The sequence below is a fragment of the Somniosus microcephalus genome, chromosome 5 (genome assembly GCF_052327205.1).
Source record: "Somniosus microcephalus isolate GS21.2 chromosome 5, FLI_Smic_1.0, whole genome shotgun sequence".
Classification (NCBI taxonomy): Eukaryota; Metazoa; Chordata; class Chondrichthyes; order Squaliformes; family Somniosidae; genus Somniosus; species Somniosus microcephalus.
This window is the reverse complement of record NC_140991.1, coordinates 1,179,306-1,199,118: the sequence shown is the minus strand read 5'-3', so window position 1 is coordinate 1,199,118 and position 19,813 is coordinate 1,179,306. Positions and strand designations below refer to the sequence as shown.

The 19,813-nt window shown below is 58.0% G+C and overlaps 1 protein-coding gene across 1 annotated transcript in view; it reads right to left on the bottom strand.

Moving 5' to 3' along the window:
* Positions 1–19,813, bottom strand: part of LOC147116796 (protein scribble homolog) — a 145,134-nt gene that overhangs the window by 68,433 nt on the left and 56,888 nt on the right. The window contains 3 exon segments of the mRNA XM_085987226.1: positions 6,806–6,846; positions 6,848–6,891; positions 9,219–9,336. Coding sequence (XP_085843352.1) covers positions 6,806–6,846; positions 6,848–6,891; positions 9,219–9,336 — 203 coding nt within the window.

Here is a 19,813-nt window from a genome sequence, read left to right as displayed (position 1 = left end):
GTTGGTGAGTATTTCTCTCTTTTTAAACTTTAACTTATAGTTACTATAAGGTCTCTCTGGTGTAACGGGGACTATTGGTAAACCATTTAACTGTAGTGTAATTGGTGGGATTGATTTGATTTAATTTAATTTCAATTAATTAAAGGGTAAGTCATGGCAGTACAGCCCAGCCACGTGGTATGCTCCTCCTGCGCTATGTGGGTACTCAGGGACACATCCGGTGTCCCGGACAACTACGTGTGCAGGAAGTGTATCCAGCTGCAGCTACTGACAGACAGCATTGCAGCGCTGGAGCTGCGATTGGATGCATACTGGAGCGTTCGCAATGCTGAGGACATCGTGAATAGCACGTTTAGGGAGTTGGACACATTGCAGGTAGAGGTTGGACAGGCAGAAAGGGAAGGGGTGACCAACAGGCAGAGTACTAGGCACAGGCAGGTAGTGCAAGGGTCCCCTGTGGACATCCCCCTCTCAAACAGATACACCACTTTGAGTACTGTTGGGAGGATGGCTTATCAGAGGAAGGCAGCAGCAGCCAACTTCCTGACACCAGGGGTGGCTCTGCTGCACAGGACAGGAGGAAAAAGAGGGGGAGAGCTATAGTAATAGGGGATTCTATTGTAAGAGGAATAGATAGGCGTTTCTGCGGCCGCAAACGAGACTCCAGGATGGTGCGTTGCCTCCCTGGTGCAAGGGTCAAGGATGTCTCAGAGCGGCTGCAGAACATTTTGGAAGGGGAGGGTGAACAGCCAGTTGTCGTGGTGCATATAGGCACCAACGATATAGGTAAAAACCAGGATAAGGTCATAAAAGCTGAACATAGGGAGTTAGGAGGTAAATTAAAAAATAGGACCTCAAAGGAAGTAATCTCAGATTGCTACCAGTGCCACGTGCTAGTCAGAGTAGAAATAGAAGGATACTTCAGATGAATACATGGCTAGAGGAATGTCGCCAGGGGGTGGGATTCAAGTTCCTGGGACATTGGAACAGGTTCTGGGGCAGGTGGGACCAGTTCAAACCGGACGGTTTGCACCTGGGCAGGACTGGAACCGATGTCCTAAGGGGAGTGTTTGCTAGTGCTCTGGGGGAGGGTTTAAATTAAGACGGCACGGGGTTGGGAACCTGAGCAGGGAGGCAGAGGAAAGTGAAACAAGGATAAAAGCAAAAGATAGGAAGGAGAAAAGCAAAAGTGGCAGTCAGAGAAATCAACGGTTTAAATCAAACGTGGCCACAGTAAATAATAATTCGAATAGGTCTAAGAGCGTTAAAAAAACAAGCCTGAAGGCTTTGTGTCTTAATGCGAGGAGCATTCGTAATAAGGTGGATGAATTGGCTGCGCAAATAGAGGTAAACGAATATGATTTGGTTGGGATTACGGAAACGTGGCTCAAGGAAGGCCAGGACTGGGAACTGAACATCCAGGGGTATTCGATATTCAGGAAAGATAGGCAAAAAGGAAAGGGAGGTGGGGTAGCATTACTGGTTAAAAAAGGGATTAACACAATTGTAAGGAAGGATATTAGCTCTGATGATGTGGAATCTGTATGGGTAGAATTGAGAAATACCAAGGGGCAGAAAACGTTAGTGGGAGTGGTATATAGACCTCCAAACAGTAAGGCGGAGGTTGGGGGATGGCATTAAAAGGGAAATTAAAGAAGCGTGCAATAAGGGCACACCAGTCATCATGGGTGACTTTAATCTACATATAGATTGGGCCAACCAAATTAGTAACAATACTGTGGAGGAGGAATTCCTGGAGTGTTTACGGGATGGTTTCCTGGACCAATATGTCGAGGAACCAACCAGAGATCAGGCCATCTTAGACTGGGTATTATGTAACGAGAAAGGATTAATTAGCAATCTTGTTGTACGAGGCCCCTTGGGTCGGAGCGATCATAATATGATCGAATTCTTCATTAAGATGGAGAATGAAGTAGTTGACTCAGAGACTAGGGTCCTAAATTTAAATAAAGGAATCTACAATGGTCTGAGGCGCGAGTTGGGTAGGATTGATTGGGGAATGTCACTCAAAGGGTTGACGGTGGATAGGCAATGGTAAACATTCAAAGACCGCATGGATGAACTACAGAATTTGTTCATCCCAGTTTGGCATAAAAATAAAACAAAAAAGGTGACTCAACCGTGGCTAACAAGGGAAATTAGGGATAGCATAAGATCCAAGGAGAGGACACATAAATTGGCCAGAAAAAGCAATAATCCTGAGGATTGGGAGCAATTTAGGATTCAACAAAGGAGGACAAAGGGATTAATTAAGGGGAAAATAGAATATGAGAGTAAGCTTGCAGGTAACATAAAAACTGACTGTAAAAGCTTTTATAGATATGTGAAGAGAAACAGATTGGTGAAGTCAAGCCTAGGTCCCTTGCAGTCAGAATCAGGGGGATTTATAATGGGGAACAAAGAAATGGCTGACCAATTAAATACATATTTTGGTTCTGTCTTCACAAAGGAGGACACAAATAACCTCCCAGAGATGCTGGGGAACATAGGGTCTGATACAAGGGAGGAACTGAAAGAAATCAGTATTTGTAGGGAAATTGATGGGATTGAAGGCCGATAAATCCCCAGGGCCTGATCATCTACATCCTAGGGTACTCAAGGAAGTGGCCCTAGAAATAGTAGATGCCTTGCTGATCATCTTCCAACATTCGATGGAATCTGGAACAGTACCCATGGATTGGAAGGTGGCTAATGTTACCCCACTATTCAAAAAAGGTGGTAGAGAGAAAATGGGGAATTACAGACCGGTAAGCCTGACATCGGTAGTGGGGAGAATGCTAGAGTCCATTATAAAAGATGTAATAGCAGAGCACTTGGAAAACAGTGACAGGATCGGACAAAGTCAACATGGATTCACAAAAGGTAAATCGTGCTTGACTAATCTACTGGAATTTTTTGAGGATGTAACTGGTAAAATAGATAAGGGAGAACCAGTGGATGTGGTGTATCTGGACTTTCAGAAGGCCTTCGATAAGGTCCCGCATAAGAGATTAGCGTGTAAAGTTAAGGCACATGGGATTGGGGGCAAGTTATTGACTTGGATAGAGAACTGGTTGGCAGACAGAAAGCAAAGAGTTGGAATAAATGGGTCTTTTTCCGAGTGGCAGGCAGTGACTAGTGGGGTACCGCAGGGATCGGTCCTTGGACCCCAGCTATTCACAATATATATTAATGATCTAGACAAGGAACTAGATGTAATATCTCCAAGTTTGCAGATGACACAAAGCTGGGTGTGCTGTGAGGAGGATGTCGAGAAACTCCAGGATGATTTGGACATGTTGGGTGATTGGGCAGAAACATGGCAGATGCAATTTAATGTGGATAAATGTGAGGTTGTCCACTTTGGTGGCAAAAAACAGGAAGGCAGATTATTATCTAAATGGCAACAGATTGGGAGAAGGGGAAGTGCAACGAGACCTGGGTGTCCTTGTGCACCAGTCGCTGAAAGTAAGCATGCAGGTGCAGCAGGCGGTTACGACAGCAAATGGTATGTTGGCCTTCGTAGCGAGAGTGTTTGAGTACAGGAACAAGGATGTCTTGCTGCAGTTGTACAGGGCCTTGGTGAGACCACATCTTGAGTATTGTGTGCAGTTTTGGTCGCCTTATCTGAGGAAGGATGTTCTTGCCATTGAAGGAATTCAGCGAAGATTCACCAGGCTGATACCTGGGATGGCAGGAATGACGTATGAGGAGAGATTGGGTCGATTGGGCTTGCACTCGCTGGAGTTTAGAAGAATGAGAGGTGATCTCATTGAAACTTATAAAATTCTGACAGGACTGGACAGACTAGATGCAGGAAGGATGTTCCCGATGGTCGGGGAGTCCAGAACCAGGGGACACAGTCTAAGGATAAAGGGTAGGCCATTTAGGACAGAAATGAGGAGGAATTTCTTCATCCAGGGAGTGGTGAACCTGTGGAACTCTCTACCACAGAAGGCAGTAGAGGCCAATTCATTAAATATATTCAATAAGGAGTTGGATATATTTCTTAAGGCTAAAGGGATCAAGGTGTATGGGGAGAAAGCAGGACCGGGTCCTGAATTTGGATGATCAGCCATGATCGCATTGAATGGCGCAACAGGTTCGAGGGGCCGAATGGCCTACTCCTGTTCCTATCTTCTATGTTTCTATGAATGGTGGAGCAGGCTCGAACGGCCGAATGGCCTGCTCCTGCTCCTATTTTTATACACTGTCAAAACCTTTCATAATTTTAAAGGCTTCGGTGCAGACAGGGCCAACGCCGGGGGGGGGGGGGGGAGGAGTGGGGGGGGGGGGAGGAGTGGGGGGGGGGGGAGGAGTGGGGGGGGGAGGAGTGGGGGGGGAGGAGTGGGGGGGGGAGGAGTGGGGGGGGGCGGAGTGGGGGGGGAGGAGTGGGGGGGGGGAGGAGTGGGGGGGGGAGGAGTGGGGGGGGGAGGAGTGGGGGGGGGAGGAGTGGGGGGAGACGGGGCCAACGCGGAGCGACAGACGGGGCCAACGCGGAGCGACAGACGGGGCCAACGCGGAGCGACAGACGGGGCCAACGCGGAGCGACAGACGGGGCCAACGCGGAGCGACAGACGGGGCCAACGCGGAGCGACAGACGGGGCCAACGCGGAGCGACAGACGGGGCCAACGCGGAGCGACAGACGGGGCCAACGCGGAGCGACAGACGGGGCCTCTGTTTTATAAAGTTTCATCATAATTTCCACACTTTTGCACTCTATACCTCTATGAAGCCCAGAATCCCGTGAGCCTTTTTAACTGCTTTCTCAACCTGCTCTTCCACCTTCAATGATTTGTGCACACTTACCCCCAGGTCTCTCTGTTCCTGCACCCACTTCAGGATTGTACCATTTACAGGAAACTTAGTGATATCCGGCACCGACGGGACCAGCGTGTTGCTGATCTATCAAAATTGCTGGACATACAAAGTTAATGTTGAAGCATACAGAGGTTTTCATCTCTGTATCTGACAACAAACACTGTTGCTTAGCAACAGCTTCTAAAGAGTCGGCTGCAGCTGCAAGCGTCTCCAGCTGAAGCTGTTGCTGTAGCTACAGACCTTGCAGTGGCTGACTGGGGGGAAAAAAAAACGAGATCTAAAAAAACTTACAGAAAACGGCTCCTGATTTTTGCCGTTAGATTGATTATTCCAGACATACAACCTCCGGATAAACCAGTTTCCTGTAGTTTATATTTCCTCTCCTCATTCATTCTACCAAAATGTATCACTTCACACTTTTCTGCGTTAATTTTCATCTGCCACGTGTCCGCCCATTTCACCAGCCTGTCTATGTCTTCCTGAAGTCTATCACTATCCTCACTGTTCACTATACTTCCAACTTTTGTGTCATCTGCTTCTCTGACCAAGCTTTCGATCATCTGTCCTAACATCTGCTCATGTGACTCGGTGTCAGATTTGGTTAGAAACGCTCCTGCGAAGTGCCTTAGGACGTTTTACTACGTTAACGGAGCAGTATAAATGGAAGTTGTTGATGTTGGGCTCCCCTCGACTGGTCGCAGTGTTGAGAAAATATTCTTTTCACAGATCCCCTCGTGCCCATCAAATGTTTCTCCAGGTAATTATCCAACGGTCTCCAGAATTTGCTGATAGGATCAGCTCCCCGCCCTGTCCCCGTACACACACTCATCCCGCCCTGTCCCCGGACACACGCTCGCCCCGCCCCCGGACACACGCTTGCCCCGCCCGGCCCCGTCCCCACGCTCGTCCCGCCCCGTCCCCGGACACTGCGCTCGCCCCGCCCCGTCCCCGCGCTCGCCCCGCCCCGCCCCCGGACGCTCCGCCCGCCCCGTCCCCCGGACGCGCGCCCGCCCCGCCACGTCCCCGGACGCGCGCCCGCCCCGCCACGGTCCCCGGACGCTCGCCCCCTCCCGTCCCCGGACGCGCGCTCGCCCCGCCCCCGGTGATCGCCCCGCCCCGCCCCCGGACGCTGCGCTCGCCCCGCCCCGCCACCGGACGCGCGCTCGCCCCGTCCCCGGACGCGCGCTCGCCCCGCCCCGCCACCGGACGCGCGCTCGCCCCGCCCACGGACGCGCGCTCGCCCCGTCCCCGGACGCGCGCTCGCCCCGCCCCCGTCCGCGGACGCGCGCTCAGCCCCGCCCGCGGACTCGCCCCGCCCGCGGACGCTGCGCTCGCTCGCCCCCGTCCCGCGGTACGCTGCGCTCGCCCCGTCCGCGGACGCGCGCTCGCCCCGTCCGCGTCCGCGCGCTCGGCACACTCGTCCGCGGACACGCGCTCGCCCAGCCCCGTCTACGGACACGCGCTCGCACCGCCCCGTCCCCGGACACACGCTCGCCCCGCCCCGTCCCCGGACACACACTCGCCCAGCCCCGTCCCCCGACACGCTCGCCCGCCCGTCCCCGGACACACGCTCGCCCCGCCCCGTCCCCAGACACACGCCCGCCCCGCCCCGCCCCGCGACACACGCCTCGCCCCGCCCCCGGACACACGCTCGCCCCGCCCCGCCCCCAGACACACGCTCGCCCCCGCCCCGTCCCCGGACACACGCTCGCCCCCGCCCCGTGACACACGCTCGCCCCGCCCCCCGACGCATGGCTCGCCCCGCCCCGACGCACGCTCGCCCCGCCCCCCGACGCGCGCTCGCCCCGCCCCCGGACCAGCCGGCGCTCGCCCCCGCCCCGCCCCCCCGGACGCGCGCTCGCCCCGCCCCGTCCCCGGACGCTGCGCTCGCCTCGCCCGCCCTCTCCCCTCGCCTCCCTCTTCAGTCAGTAGTATCCACACCAGGTGTCAGTGGATCTGGGATGACTCTCTGAGCAGTGTCACTGTACCTGGAGAGGGGGGTTCCCACTGAAATCAGCTATTTCCCAGAGATTTGCAGAATTTTATACTCTCGGGGATCTCTGGGATATCTGTGGAGACAAAAAACAGCATAAAGCTCAATACATTGGTGGTACATTGATGTTTGTCCTGATAAAGGAGGACAGGGGCGCGGGGGAAGGGAGGCGAGGAGGGTTAGGGGGAGGGAGGGCGGGAAGGGGCGAGGCAGGGCGGGGGGGGGCGAGGGAGGGCGGGGGGGCGGGGGAGGGCGGGGGGGGCGGGGGAGGCGGGGGGGGCGGGGGGGCGGGGGAGGGCGGGGGGGGGGCGAGGGAGGGCGGGGGGGCGAGGGAGGGGCGGGGGGGCGAGGGAGGGCGGGGGGGCGAGGGAGGGCGGGGGGGCGAGGGAGGGCGGGGGGGCGAGGGAGGGCGGGGGGGCGAGGGAGGGCGGGGGGGGCGAGGGAGGGCGGGGGGGGTGGCGAGGGAGGGCGGGGGGGGCGAGGGAGGGGCGGGGGGGCGAGGGAGGGCGGGGGGGCGAGGGAGGGCGGGGGGGCGAGGGAGGGCGGGGGGCGAGGGAGGGCGGGGGGGCGAGGGAGGGCGGGGGGCGAGGGAGGGCGGGGGCGAGGGAGGGCGGGGGGGGCGAGGGAGGGCGGGGGGGGCTGAGGGAGGGCGGGGGGGGCGAGGGGAGGGCGGGGGGGGGGCGAGGGAGGGCGGGGGGGGGCGAGGGAGGGCGGGGGGGGCGAGGGAGGGCGGGGGGGGCGAGGGAGGGCGGGGGGGGCGAGGGAGGGCGGGTGGGGCGAGGGAGGGGGGCGGGGGGGGCTGAGGGAGGGCGGGGGGGGCGAGGGAGGGCGGGGGGGCGAGGGAGGGCGGGGGGGCGAGGGAGGGCGGGGGGGGCGAGGGAGGGCGGGGGGGCGAGGGAGGGCGGGGGGGCGAGGGAGGGCGGGGGGGCGAGGGGGGCGGGGGGCGAGGGAGGGCGGGGGGGCGAGGAGGGCGGGGGGGCGAGGGAGGGCGGGGGGGCGAGGGAGGGCGGGGGGGGCGAGGGAGGGCGGGGGGGCGAGGGAGGGCGGGGGGGGCGAGGGAGGGCGGGTGGGGCGAGGGAGGGCGGGGGGGCGAGGGAGGGCGGGGGGGCGAGGGAGGGCGGGGGGGCGAGGGAGGGCTGGGGGGGGCGAGGGGAGGGCGGGGGGGCGAGGGAGGGCGGGGGGGCGAGGGAGGGCGGGGGGGCGAGGGAGGCGGGGGGGCGAGGGAGGGCGGGGGGGCGAGGGAGGGCGGGGGGGCGAGGGAGGGCGGGGGGGGCGAGGGAGGGCGGGGGGGGCGAGGGAGGGCGGGGGGGCGAGGGAGGGGCGGGGGGGCGAGGGAGGGCGGGGGGGGCGAGGGAGGGCGGGGGGGGCAGGGAGGGCGGGGGGGGCGAGGAGGGCGGGGGGGGCGAGGGAGGGCGGGGGGGGCGAGGGAGGGCGGGGGGGCGAGGGAGGGCGGGGGGGCGAGGAGGGCGGGGGGGCGAGGGAGGGCGGGGGGCGAGGGAGGGCGGGGGGGCGAGGGAGGGCGGGGGGGCGAGGGAGGGCGGGGGGGCGAGGGAGGGCGGGGGGGGCGAGGGAGGGCGGGGGGGGCGAGGGAGGGCGGGGGGGGCGAGGGGAGGGCGAGGGAGGGCGGGGGGGGCGAGGGAGGGCGGGGCGGGCGAGGGAGGGCGGGGGGGGCGAGGGAGGGCGGGGGGGCGAGGGAGGGCGGGGGGGGCGAGGGAGGGCGGGGGGGGGCGAGGGAGGGCGGGGGGGCGAGGGAGGGTCGGGGGGGCGAGGGAGGGCGGGGGGCGAGGGAGGGCGGGGGGGGCGAGGGAGGGCGGGGGGGGGCGAGGGAGGGCGGGGGGGGCGAGGGAGGGCGGGGGGGGGCGAGGGAGGGCGGGGGGGGCGAGGGAGGGCGGGGGGGGCGAGGGAGGGGCGGGGGGGGCGAGGGAGGGCGGGGGGGGCGAGGGAGGGCGGGGGGGGCGAGGGAGGGCGGGGGGGGCGAGGGAGGGCGGGGGGGGGGCGAGGGAGGGCGGGGGGGGGCGAGGGAGGGCGGGGGGGGCGAGGGAGGGCGGGGGGGGCGAGGGAGGGCGAGGGCGGGGGGTAGATGAAGTCCTGGAACGACAATCCAGAGACACTGGTGAACCAGTTGGGCTCTAGCGACAATCTGACCAGCTCGGGGTCATTTACTGATCCCAGCTTTTTACTCCAGATTTTTTTGAACTGAATTGAAATTCTCAAATTGGCCTGGAAGGATTTGAACTCACGTTCTCGGGACTGCCAGTCCGGGTCTCGGGACTGCACCATTCCCAACCGCCCCCCCCATGCCCAGCACGCTTCCACTGACTCTCTAGTCACTGTGCTTCAACTAACCTGCTGCTTATGTCTAACCCGGAAGTGTCATTCCGGCCCCCTTGCCCACACACTCACCGTTGCGAGAGATGTCGAGCTCAACAAGCTGCATGAAGTTAGCGACCTCTGGGGGCAGTCGCTGGATCTCATTGTCGCTTAGTCCCAGCTTCCGAAGGTTCAACAATCGGAAGAAAGGCTGTTAAGACAAGGAAACACAAGCAGGAGAGGGTTGTGTTTAAATAGAAGTCTTCATCTTCCTTGTGCGATTTACAAATCAAACCGCATCCTCACCGTCCTTCCCTTCCTCCTGCAGCCCAACAGTTTGCACCCTCCACCCCAGTCAGATGTACCTTCCTCCCCCACACACCCGTGGTCAGCCTCCAAACCCCTCTGTACTCGTGAATTCTCATTAAACCTCCTCGGCCCTCAGTCACCTCTCAGCTCGTAATACTGCCACCGTGACGAGCATTGAGGTGTGCACTAGATGGAAGGCGCTGCCCTCCAAACCCACTGGCCCCAGAGGATGTCTTCACAATCTCTCAACACCAACTCCACCATTCCCTCCCCTCTGGACCTGCTCAACCTCAGTCCACAGGGTCAGCTGTGGCTCAGTGGGCGGCACCCTCACCTCTGAGTCAGAAGGTCGTGGGTTCAAGTCCCACCCCAGACACTTGAGCACAAAAATCTAGCTGACACTCCAGTGCAATACTGAGGGAGTGCTGCGCTTTTGGAGGTGCCGTCTTTCGGATGAGATGTTAAACGGAGGTTTGCCCTCTCAGGTGGATGCAAAAGATCCTATGGCACTATTTCGAAGAAGAGCAGGGGAGTTCTCCCCGGTGTCCTGGACAATATTTATCCCTCAATTAACATAACAGAAACAGATTGTCCAGTCATTATCACCTTGCTGTTTGTGGGAGCTTGCTGTGCGCAAATTGGCTGCCACGTTTCCTACATTACAACAGTGACTACACTTCAAAAAGTACGTCTGGTGGTCATTAAAGGCGCTATAGAAATGCAAGTCTTTCGTTCAATCTCCCACCCTGTGCCTTCAGCCTGCTTCGCCATTCATTGGAACATCGAAAGAGACCATTCATCCCCTCAATCTCTGCTTCACCATTCAAAGAACATCGAAAGAGGCCATTCATCCCCTCAATCTCTGCTTCACCATTCAAAGAACATCGAAAGAGGCCATTCATCCCCTCAATCTCTGCTTCGCCATTCATCGAACGAGGCCATTCATCCCCTCAATCTCTGCTTCACCATTCATAGAACATCGAAAGAGGCCATTCATCCCCTCAATCTCTGCTTCACCATTCATAGAACATCGAAAGAGGCCATTCATCCCCTCAATCTCTGCTTCACTATTCAAAGAACATCGAAAGAGGCCATTCATCCCCTCAATCTCTGCTTCACCATTCATAGAACATCGAAAGAGGCCATTCATCCCCTCAATCTCTGCTTCACCATTCATAGAACATCGAAAGAGGCCATTCATCCCCTCAATCTCTGCTTCACTATTCATAGAACATCGAAAGAGGCCATTCATCCCCTCAATCTCTGCTTCGCCATTCATAGAACATCGAAAGAGGCCATTCATCCCCTCAATCTCTGCTTCACCATTCATAGAACATCGAAAGAGGCCATTCATCCCCTCAATCTCTGCTTCACTATTCATAGAACATCGAAAGAGGCCATTCATCCCCTCAATCTCTGCTTCACTATTCATAGAACATCGAAAGAGGCCATTCATCCCCTCAATCTCTGCTTCACTATTCATAGAACATCGAAAGAGGCCATCCATCCCCTCAATCTCTGCTTCACTATTCATAGAACATCGAAAGAGGCCATTCATCCCCTCAATCTCTGCTTCACCATTCATAGAACATCGAAAGAGGCCATTCATCCCCTCAATCTCTGCTTCACCATTCAATCAGGTCATGGCTAATCTGTATCTCAGCTCCATTTACCCACCTCTGTTCCATATCACTTGACACCCTTACCCAGCAAACAGGGTAGACAGAGAGAATCGATATCCTCTGGTGGAGGAATCCAGAACAAGGGGCACAGTGTTAAATTAGAGCCAGGCTGTTCAGGGGTGAAATCAGGAAGCACTCTCTGCACAAAGGCTGGTGGAAATCTAGAATTCTCTCCCTCAAAAAGCTGTGGCAGCTGGGGGTCAACTGAAATTTCCAAGACTGAGGTCGACAGATTTTTGATAGAAAAGTGCATCAAAGGATATGGATCAACAGTGGGTAACTGGAGCTGAGGTACAGACCAGCCGTGATCTAATACAATGGGAGAGCAGCCTTGAGGGGCTGAATGGCCTCCTCCTGTTCCTATGAGACAACTGCAGCTCTGCGAGTTAGCAGGCCCGACTCTGCATGAAGTGCTGGGTTGAACAGTGCCCGCTGGCATTCAGCCTGTAGTATGTAGTGGAACCGAGGAACCACTCCTTCCTGTCACATCCATTGCCCAGTGCAGAATGGGGTCATTATCCACACCTCATCAACTCTTGGAGTAATGAGCTACCAGCTCCAGGGATAGCAGATTGACTGCCCGACATTGGTAAGCTGAAACTCGGAGCTGTCTAACGGGGACAGTGCTGAAGCTCACAGTTCAGGGGCACCCACTTCAGGAAACCCGACTGACACATCTCTGCCCAACAGCACAGGACAAGTTGGGCAAAGTCTGGTCAAAATGCATCGTGACAGCACTGGGGGTCACGATGTAAACAGAACGTGCTGCCTTCGACTTATTCCGTCCGTACACATGGGTCGACAAACACCTTTACACAATGATCAACTCTCCAATCAAATCACAGCATGTGGAGAGAGCGCAGCCCTGAGGAGGGGGGCAATTACAGCCCATGAACATCAGACACTCACAGGAGAGGGGCAATTACAGCCCATGAACATCACACACTCACAGGAGAGGGGCAATCACAGCCCATGAACATCAGACACTCACAGGAGGGGGGCAATTACAGCCCATGAACATCACACACTCACAGGAGGGGGCAATTACAGCCCATGAACACAACACACTCACAGGAGGGGCAATTACAGCCCATGAACATCACACACTCACAGGAGAGGGGCAATTACAGCCCATGAACACAACACACTCACAGGAGAGGGGCAATTACAGCCCATGAACATCACACACTCACAGGAGAGGGGCAATTACAGCCCATGAACATCACACACTCACAGGAGAGGGGCAATTACAGCCCATGAACACAACACACTCACAGGAGGGGGCAATTACAGCCCATGAACACAACACACTCACAGGAGGGGCAATTACAGCCCATGAACATCAGACACTCACAGGAGAGGGGCAATTACAGCCCATGAACATCACACACTCACAGGAGGGGGCAATTACAGCCCATGAACATCAGACACTCACAGGAGAGGGGCAATTACAGCCCATGAACATCACACACTCACAGGAGGGGGCAATTACAGCCCATGAACATCAGACACTCACAGGAGGGGGCAATTACAGCCCATGAACATCAGACACTCACAGGAGGGGGGCAATTACAGCCCATGAACACAACACACTCACAGGAGAGGGGCAATTACAGCCCATGAACACAACACACTCACAGAAGAGGGGCAATTACAGCCCATGAACACACAACGCTCACAGGAGGGGGGCAATTACAGCCCATGAACACAACACACTCACAGGAGAGGGGCAATTACAGCCCATGAACATCAGACACTCACAGGAGGGGGGCAATTACAGCCCATGAACACAACACACTCACAGGAGAGGGGCAATTACAGCCCATGAACACACAACGCTCACAGGAGGGGGGCAATTACAGCCCATGAACACAACACACTCACAGGAGAGGGGCAATTACAGCCCATGAACATCAGACACTCACAGGAGGGGGGCAATTACAGCCCATGAACACAACACACTCACAGGAGAGGGGCAATTACAGCCCATGAACATCAGACACTCACAGGAGGGGGGCAATTACAGCCCATGAACACAACACACTCACAGGAGGGGGGCAATTACAGCCCATGAACATCACACACTCACAGGAGGGGGGCAATTACAGCCCATGAACATCACACACGCACAGGAGGGGGCAATTGCAGCCCATGAACATCACACACTCACAGGAGGGGGGCAATTACAGCCCATGAACACAACACACTCACAGGAGAGGGGCAATTACAGCCCATGAACACAACACACTCACAGGAGAGGGCAATTACAGCCCATGAACATCACACACTCACAGGAGAGGGGCAATTACAGCCCATGAACACAACACACTCACAGGAGGGGGCAATTACAGCCCATGAACACAACACACTCACGGGAGAGGGGCAATTACAGCCCATGAACATCACACACTCACAGGAGAGGGGCAATTACAGCCCATGAACATCACACACTCACAGGAGGGGGCAATTACAGCCCATGAACATCACACACTCACAGGAGAGGGGCAATTACAGCCCATGAACATCACACACTCACAGGAGAGGGGCAATTACAGCCCATGAACACAACACACTCACAGGAGAGGGGCAATTACAGCCCATGAACACAACACACTCACAGGAGAGGGGCAATTACAGCCCATGAACACAACACACTCACAGGAGAGGGGCAATTACAGCCCATGAACACACAACACTCACAGGAGGGGGGCAATTACAGCCCATGAACATCAGACACTCACAGGAGGGGGGCAATTACAGCCCATGAACACAACACACTCACAGGAGGGGGGCAATTACAGCCCATGAACACAACACACTCACAGGAGGGGGCAATTACAGCCCATGAACACAACACACTCACAGGAGGGGGCAATGACAGCCCATGAACACAACACACTCACAGGAGAGGGGCAATTACAGCCCATGAACATCAGACACTCACAGGAGAGGGGCAATTACAGCCCATGAACACAACACACTCACAGGAAGGGGGCAATTACAGCCCATGAACATCACACAACAGCTTGCATTTATATAACGCCTTTAATGTAGACAAACATCCCAAGGCGCTTCACAGGAGCGATTATCAAACAATATTTGACACCGAGCCACATAAGGAGATATTAGGACAGGTGACCAAAAGCTTGGTCACAGAGGTAGGTTTTAAGAAGCGTCTTTAAGGAGAGAGGGGTAGAGAGGCAGAGAGGTTTAGGGAGGGAATTCCAGAGCTTAGGGCCCAGGTAGCTGAAGGCACAGCCACCAATGGTGGAGGGATTAAGATCGAGGATGCTCGAGAGGCCAGAATTAGAGGAACACAGAGATCGCGAAGGTTTGTAGGGCTGGAGCAGGTTAGAGAGATACGGAGGATCGAGGCTATGGAGGGATTTGACCACAAGGATGAGAATTTTTAAAATGAAGCGCTGCTGGACCGGGAGCCAACGTAGGTCACAGGGGTGCTGGGCGAACGGGACTTGGTGCGAGTTCGGACACGGGGGGGGGGGGGGGGTGAACGGGACTTGGTGCGAGTTAGGATACAGGGGGGTGAACGGGACTTGGTGCGAGTTAGGATACGGGGGGTGAACGGGACTTGGTGCGAGTTAGGATACGGGGGGCGAACGGGACTTGGTGTGAGTTCGGACACGGGGGGTGAATGGGACTTGGTGCGAGTTAGGATACAGGGGGGTGAACGGGACTTGGTGTGAGTTAGGATACAGGGGGGTGAACGGGACTTGGTGTGAGTTAGGACACGGGGGGTGAACGGGACTTGGTGCGAGTTAGGATACGGGGGGTGAACGGGACTTGGTGCGAGTTAGGACACGGGGGGTGAACGGGACTTGGTGCGAGTTAGGACACGGGGGGTGAACGGGACTTGGTGCGAGTTAGGATACGGGGGGTGAACGGGACTTGGTGCGAGTTAGGACACGGGGGGTGAACGGGACTTGGTGCGAGTTCGGACACGGGGGGTGAACGGGACTTGGTGCGAGTTAGGATACGGGGGGTGAACGGGACTTGGTGCGAGTTCGGACACGGGGGGTGAACGGGACTTGGTGCGAGTTCGGACACGGGGGGTGAACGGGACTTGGTGCGAGTTAGGACACGGGGGGTGAACGGGACTTGGTGTGAGTTAGGATACGGGGGGTGAACGGGACTTGGTGCGAGTTAGGATACGGGGGGTGAACGGGACTTGGTGCGAGGTAGGATACGGGGGGTGAACGGGACTTGGTGCGAGTTCGGACACGGGGGGTGAACGGGACTTGGTGCGAGTTAGGATACGGGGGGGTGAACGGGACTTGGTGCGAGTTCGGACACGGGGGGTGAACGGGACTTGGTGCGAGTTAGGATACGGGGGGGGTGAACGGGACTTGGTGCGAGTTAGGATACGGGGGGGTGAACGGGACTTGGTGTGAGTTAGGATACGGGGGGGTGAACGGGACTTGGTGCGAGTTAGGATACGGGGGGTGAACGGGACTTGGTGTGAGTTAGGATACAGGGGGTGAACGGGACTTGGTGTGAGTTAGGATACAGGGGGTGAACGGGACTTGGTGTGAGTTAGGATACAGGGGGGTGAACGGGACTTGGTGCGAGTTCGGATACGGGGGGTGAACGGGACTTGGTGTGAGTTAGGATACGGGGGGTGAACGGGACTTGGTGTGAGTTAGGATACAGGGGGGTGAACGGGACTTGGTGCGAGTTCGGACACGGGGGGTGAACGGGACTTGGTGCGAGTTCGGACACGGGGGTGAACGGGACTTGGTGTGAGTTAGGATACGGGGGGTGAACGGGACTTGGTGTGAGTTAGGATACAGGGGGGTGAACGGGACTTGGTGCGAGTTAGGACACGGGGGGTGAACGGGACTTGGTGTGAGTTAGGACACGGGGGGGTGAACGGGACTTGGTGTGAGTTCGGACACGGGGGGTGAACGGGACTTGGTGCGAGTTCGGACACGGGGGGTGAACGGGACTTGGTGCGAGTTCGGACACGGGGGGTGAACGGGACTTGGTGCGAGTTCGGACACGGGGGGTGAACGGGACTTGGTGCGAGTTAGGATACGGGGGGTGAACGGGACTTGGTGTGAGTTAGGATACAGGGGGTGAACGGGACTTGGTGTGAGTTAGGATACAGGGGGTGAACGGGACTTGGTGCGAGTTAGGATACGGGGGGTGAACGGGACTTGGTGTGAGTTAGGATACGGGGGGTGAACGGGACTTGGTGTGAGTTAGGATACAGGGGGTGAACGGGACTTGGTGCGAGTTCGGACACGGGGGGGTGAACGGGACTTGGTGCGAGTTAGGATACAGGGGGTGAACGGGACTTGGTGCGAGTTCGGACACGGGGGGTGAACGGGACTTGGTGTGAGTTCGGACACGGGGGGTGAACGGGACTTGGTGTGAGTGAGGATACAGGGGGTGAACGGGACTTGGTGTGAGTCAGGACACGGGGGGTGAACGGGACTTGGTGTGAGTCAGGACACGGGGGGTGAACGGGACTTGGTGTGAGTCAGGACACGGGGGGTGAACGGGACTTGGTGCGAGTTCGGACACGGGGGGTGAACGGGACTTGGTGTGAGTTCGGATACGGGGGGTGAACGGGACTTGGTGTGAGTTAGGACACAGGGGGGTGAACGGGACTTGGTGCGAGTTAGGATACAGGGGGTGAACGGGACTTGGTGCGAGTTCGGACACGGGGGGTGAACGGGACTTGGTCTGAGTTAGGATACGGGGGGTGAACGGGACTTGGTGCGAGTTCGGACACGGGGGGGTGAAAGGGACTTGGTGCGAGTTAGGACACGGGGGGTGAACGTGACTTGGTGCGAGTTCGGACACGGGGGGTGAACGGGACTTGGTGTGAGTTCGGACACGGGGGGTGAACGGGACTTGGTGCGAGTCAGGATACGGGGGGTGAACGGGACTTGGTGCGAGTTCGGACACGGGGGGTGAACGGGACTTGGTGTGAGTTAGGATACGGGGGGTGAACGGGACTTGGTGTGAGTTAGGATACGGGGAGTGAACGGGACTTGGTGCGAGTTAGGATACAGGGGGGTGAACGGGACTTGGAGTGAGTTAGGATACGGGGGCTGAACGGGACTTGGTGTGAGTTCGGACACGGGGGGTGAACGGGACTTGGTGTGAGTTAGGATACGGGGAGTGAACGGGACTTGGTGCGAGTTAGGATACAGGGGGGTGAACGGGACTTGGAGTGAGTTAGGATACGGGGGCTGAACGGGACTTGGTGTGAGTTCGGACACGGGGGGTGAACGGGACTTGGTGTGAGTTCGGACACGGGGGGTGAACGGGACTTGGTGCGAGTTAGGATACGGGGGGGTGAACGGGACTTGGTGCGAGTTAGGATACGGGGGGTGAACGGGACTTGGTGCGAGTTCGGATACGGGGGGGTGAACGGGACTTGGTGCGAGTTAGGATACGGGGGGGTGAACGGGACTTGGTGCGAGTTAGGATACGGGGGGTGAACGGGACTTGGTGTGAGTTAGGACACGGGGGGTGAACGGGACTTGGTGCGAGTCAGGATACAGGGGGGTGAACGGGACTTGGTGCGAGTTAGGACACGGGGGGTGAACGGGACTTGGTGCGAGTTAGGATACGGGGGGTGAACGGGACTTGGTGCGAGTTAGGATACAGGGGGTGAACGGGACTTGGTGCGAGTTAGGACACGGGGGGTGAACGGGACTTGGTGCGAGTTCGGACACGGGGGGTGAACGGGACTTGGTGCGAGTTCGGACACGGGGGGTGAACGGGACTTGGTGTGAGTCAGGACACGGGGGGTGAACGGGACTTGGTGCGAGTCAGTATACGGGGGGTGAACGGGACTTGGTGCGAGTTCGGACACGGGGGGGTGAACGGGACTTGGTGCGAGTTAGGATACGGGGGGTGAACGGGACTTGGTGTGAGTTCGGACACGGGGGGTGAACGGGACTTGGTGTGAGTTCGGACACGGGGGGGTGAACGGGACTTGGTGCGAGTTAGGATACGGGGGGTGAACGGGACTTGGTGTGAGTTCGGACACGGGGGGTGAACGGGACTTGGTGTGAGTTCGGATACGGGGGGTGAACGGGACTTGGTGTGAGTTCGGATACGGGGGGTGAACGGGACTTGGTGCGAGTTAGGATACAGGGGGGTGAACGGGACTTGGTGCGAGTTCGGACACGGGGGGTGAACGGGACTTGGTGTGAGTTAGGATACAGGGGGGGTGAACGGGACTTGGTGCGAGTTAGGATACGGGGGGTGAACGGGACTTGGTGTGAGTTAGGATACGGGGGGTTGAACGGGACTTGGTGTGAGTTAGGATACGGGGGGTGAACGGGACTTGGTGTGAGTTCGGATACGGGGGGTGAACGGGACTTGGTGTGAGTTAGGATACGGGGGGTTGAACGGGACTTGGTGTGAGTTAGGATACGGGGGGTGAACGGGACTTGGTGCGAGTTAGGATACGGGGGGTGAACGGGACTTGGTGTGAGTTAGGATACGGGGGGGTGAACGGGACTTGGTGCGAGTTAGGATACAGGGGGGTGAACGGGACTTGGTGTGAGTTAGGATACGGGGGGTGAACGGGACTTGGTGCGAGTCAGGATACGGGGGGTGAACGGGACTTGGTGTGAGTTAGGACACGGGGGGGTGAACGGGACTTGGTGCGAGTTAGGATACAGGGGGGTGAACGGGACTTGGTGCGAGTTAGGACACGGGGGGTGAACGGGACTTGGTGTGAGTTCGGACACGGGGGGTGAACGGGACTTGGTGCGAGTTAGGATACAGGGGGGTGAACGGGACTTGGTGTGAGTTAGGATACGGGGGGTGAACGGGACTTGGTGTGAGTCAGGACACGGGGGGTGAACGGGACTTGGTGTGAGTTCGGACACGGGGGGTGAACGGGACTTGGTGTGAGTTAGGACACGGGGGGTGAACGGGACTTGGTGTGAGTTAGGATACAGGGGGGTGAACGGGACTTGGTGTGAGTCAGGATACGGGGGGTGAACGGGACTTGGTGCGAGTTCGGACACGGGGGGTGAACGGGACTTGGTCTGAGTTCGGACACGGGGGGTGAACGGGACTTGGTGCGACTTAGGATACGGGGGGTGAACGGGACTTGGTGCGAGTTCGGACACGGGGGGTGAACGGGACTTGGTGTGAGTTAGGACACGGGGGGTGAACGGGACTTGGTGTGAGTTCGGACACGGGGGGTGAACGGGACTTGGTGCAAGTTAGGATACGGGGGGTGAACGGGACTTGGTGTGAGTTAGGACACGGGGGGGTGAACGGGACTTGGTGTGAGTTAGGATACGGGGGGTGAACGGGACTTGGTGCGAGTTAGGACACGGGGGGTGAACGGGACTTGGTGTGAGTCAGGATACGGGGGGTGAACGGGACTTGGTGCGAGTTAGGATACGGGGGGTGAACGGGACTTGGTGTGAGTTAGGACACGGGGGGTGAACGGGACTTGGTGTGAGTTCGGATACGGGGGGTGAACGGGACTTGGTGTGAGTTAGGACACGGGGGGTGAACGGGACTTGGTGCGAGTTCGGATACGGGGGGGTGAACGGGACTTGGTGCGAGTTAGGATACGGGGGGTGAACGGGACTTGGTGCGAGTTAGGATACGGGGGGTGAACGGGACTTGGTGCGAGTTCGGATACGGGGGGTGAACGGGACTTGGTGCGAGTTCCGATACGGGGGGGTGAACGGG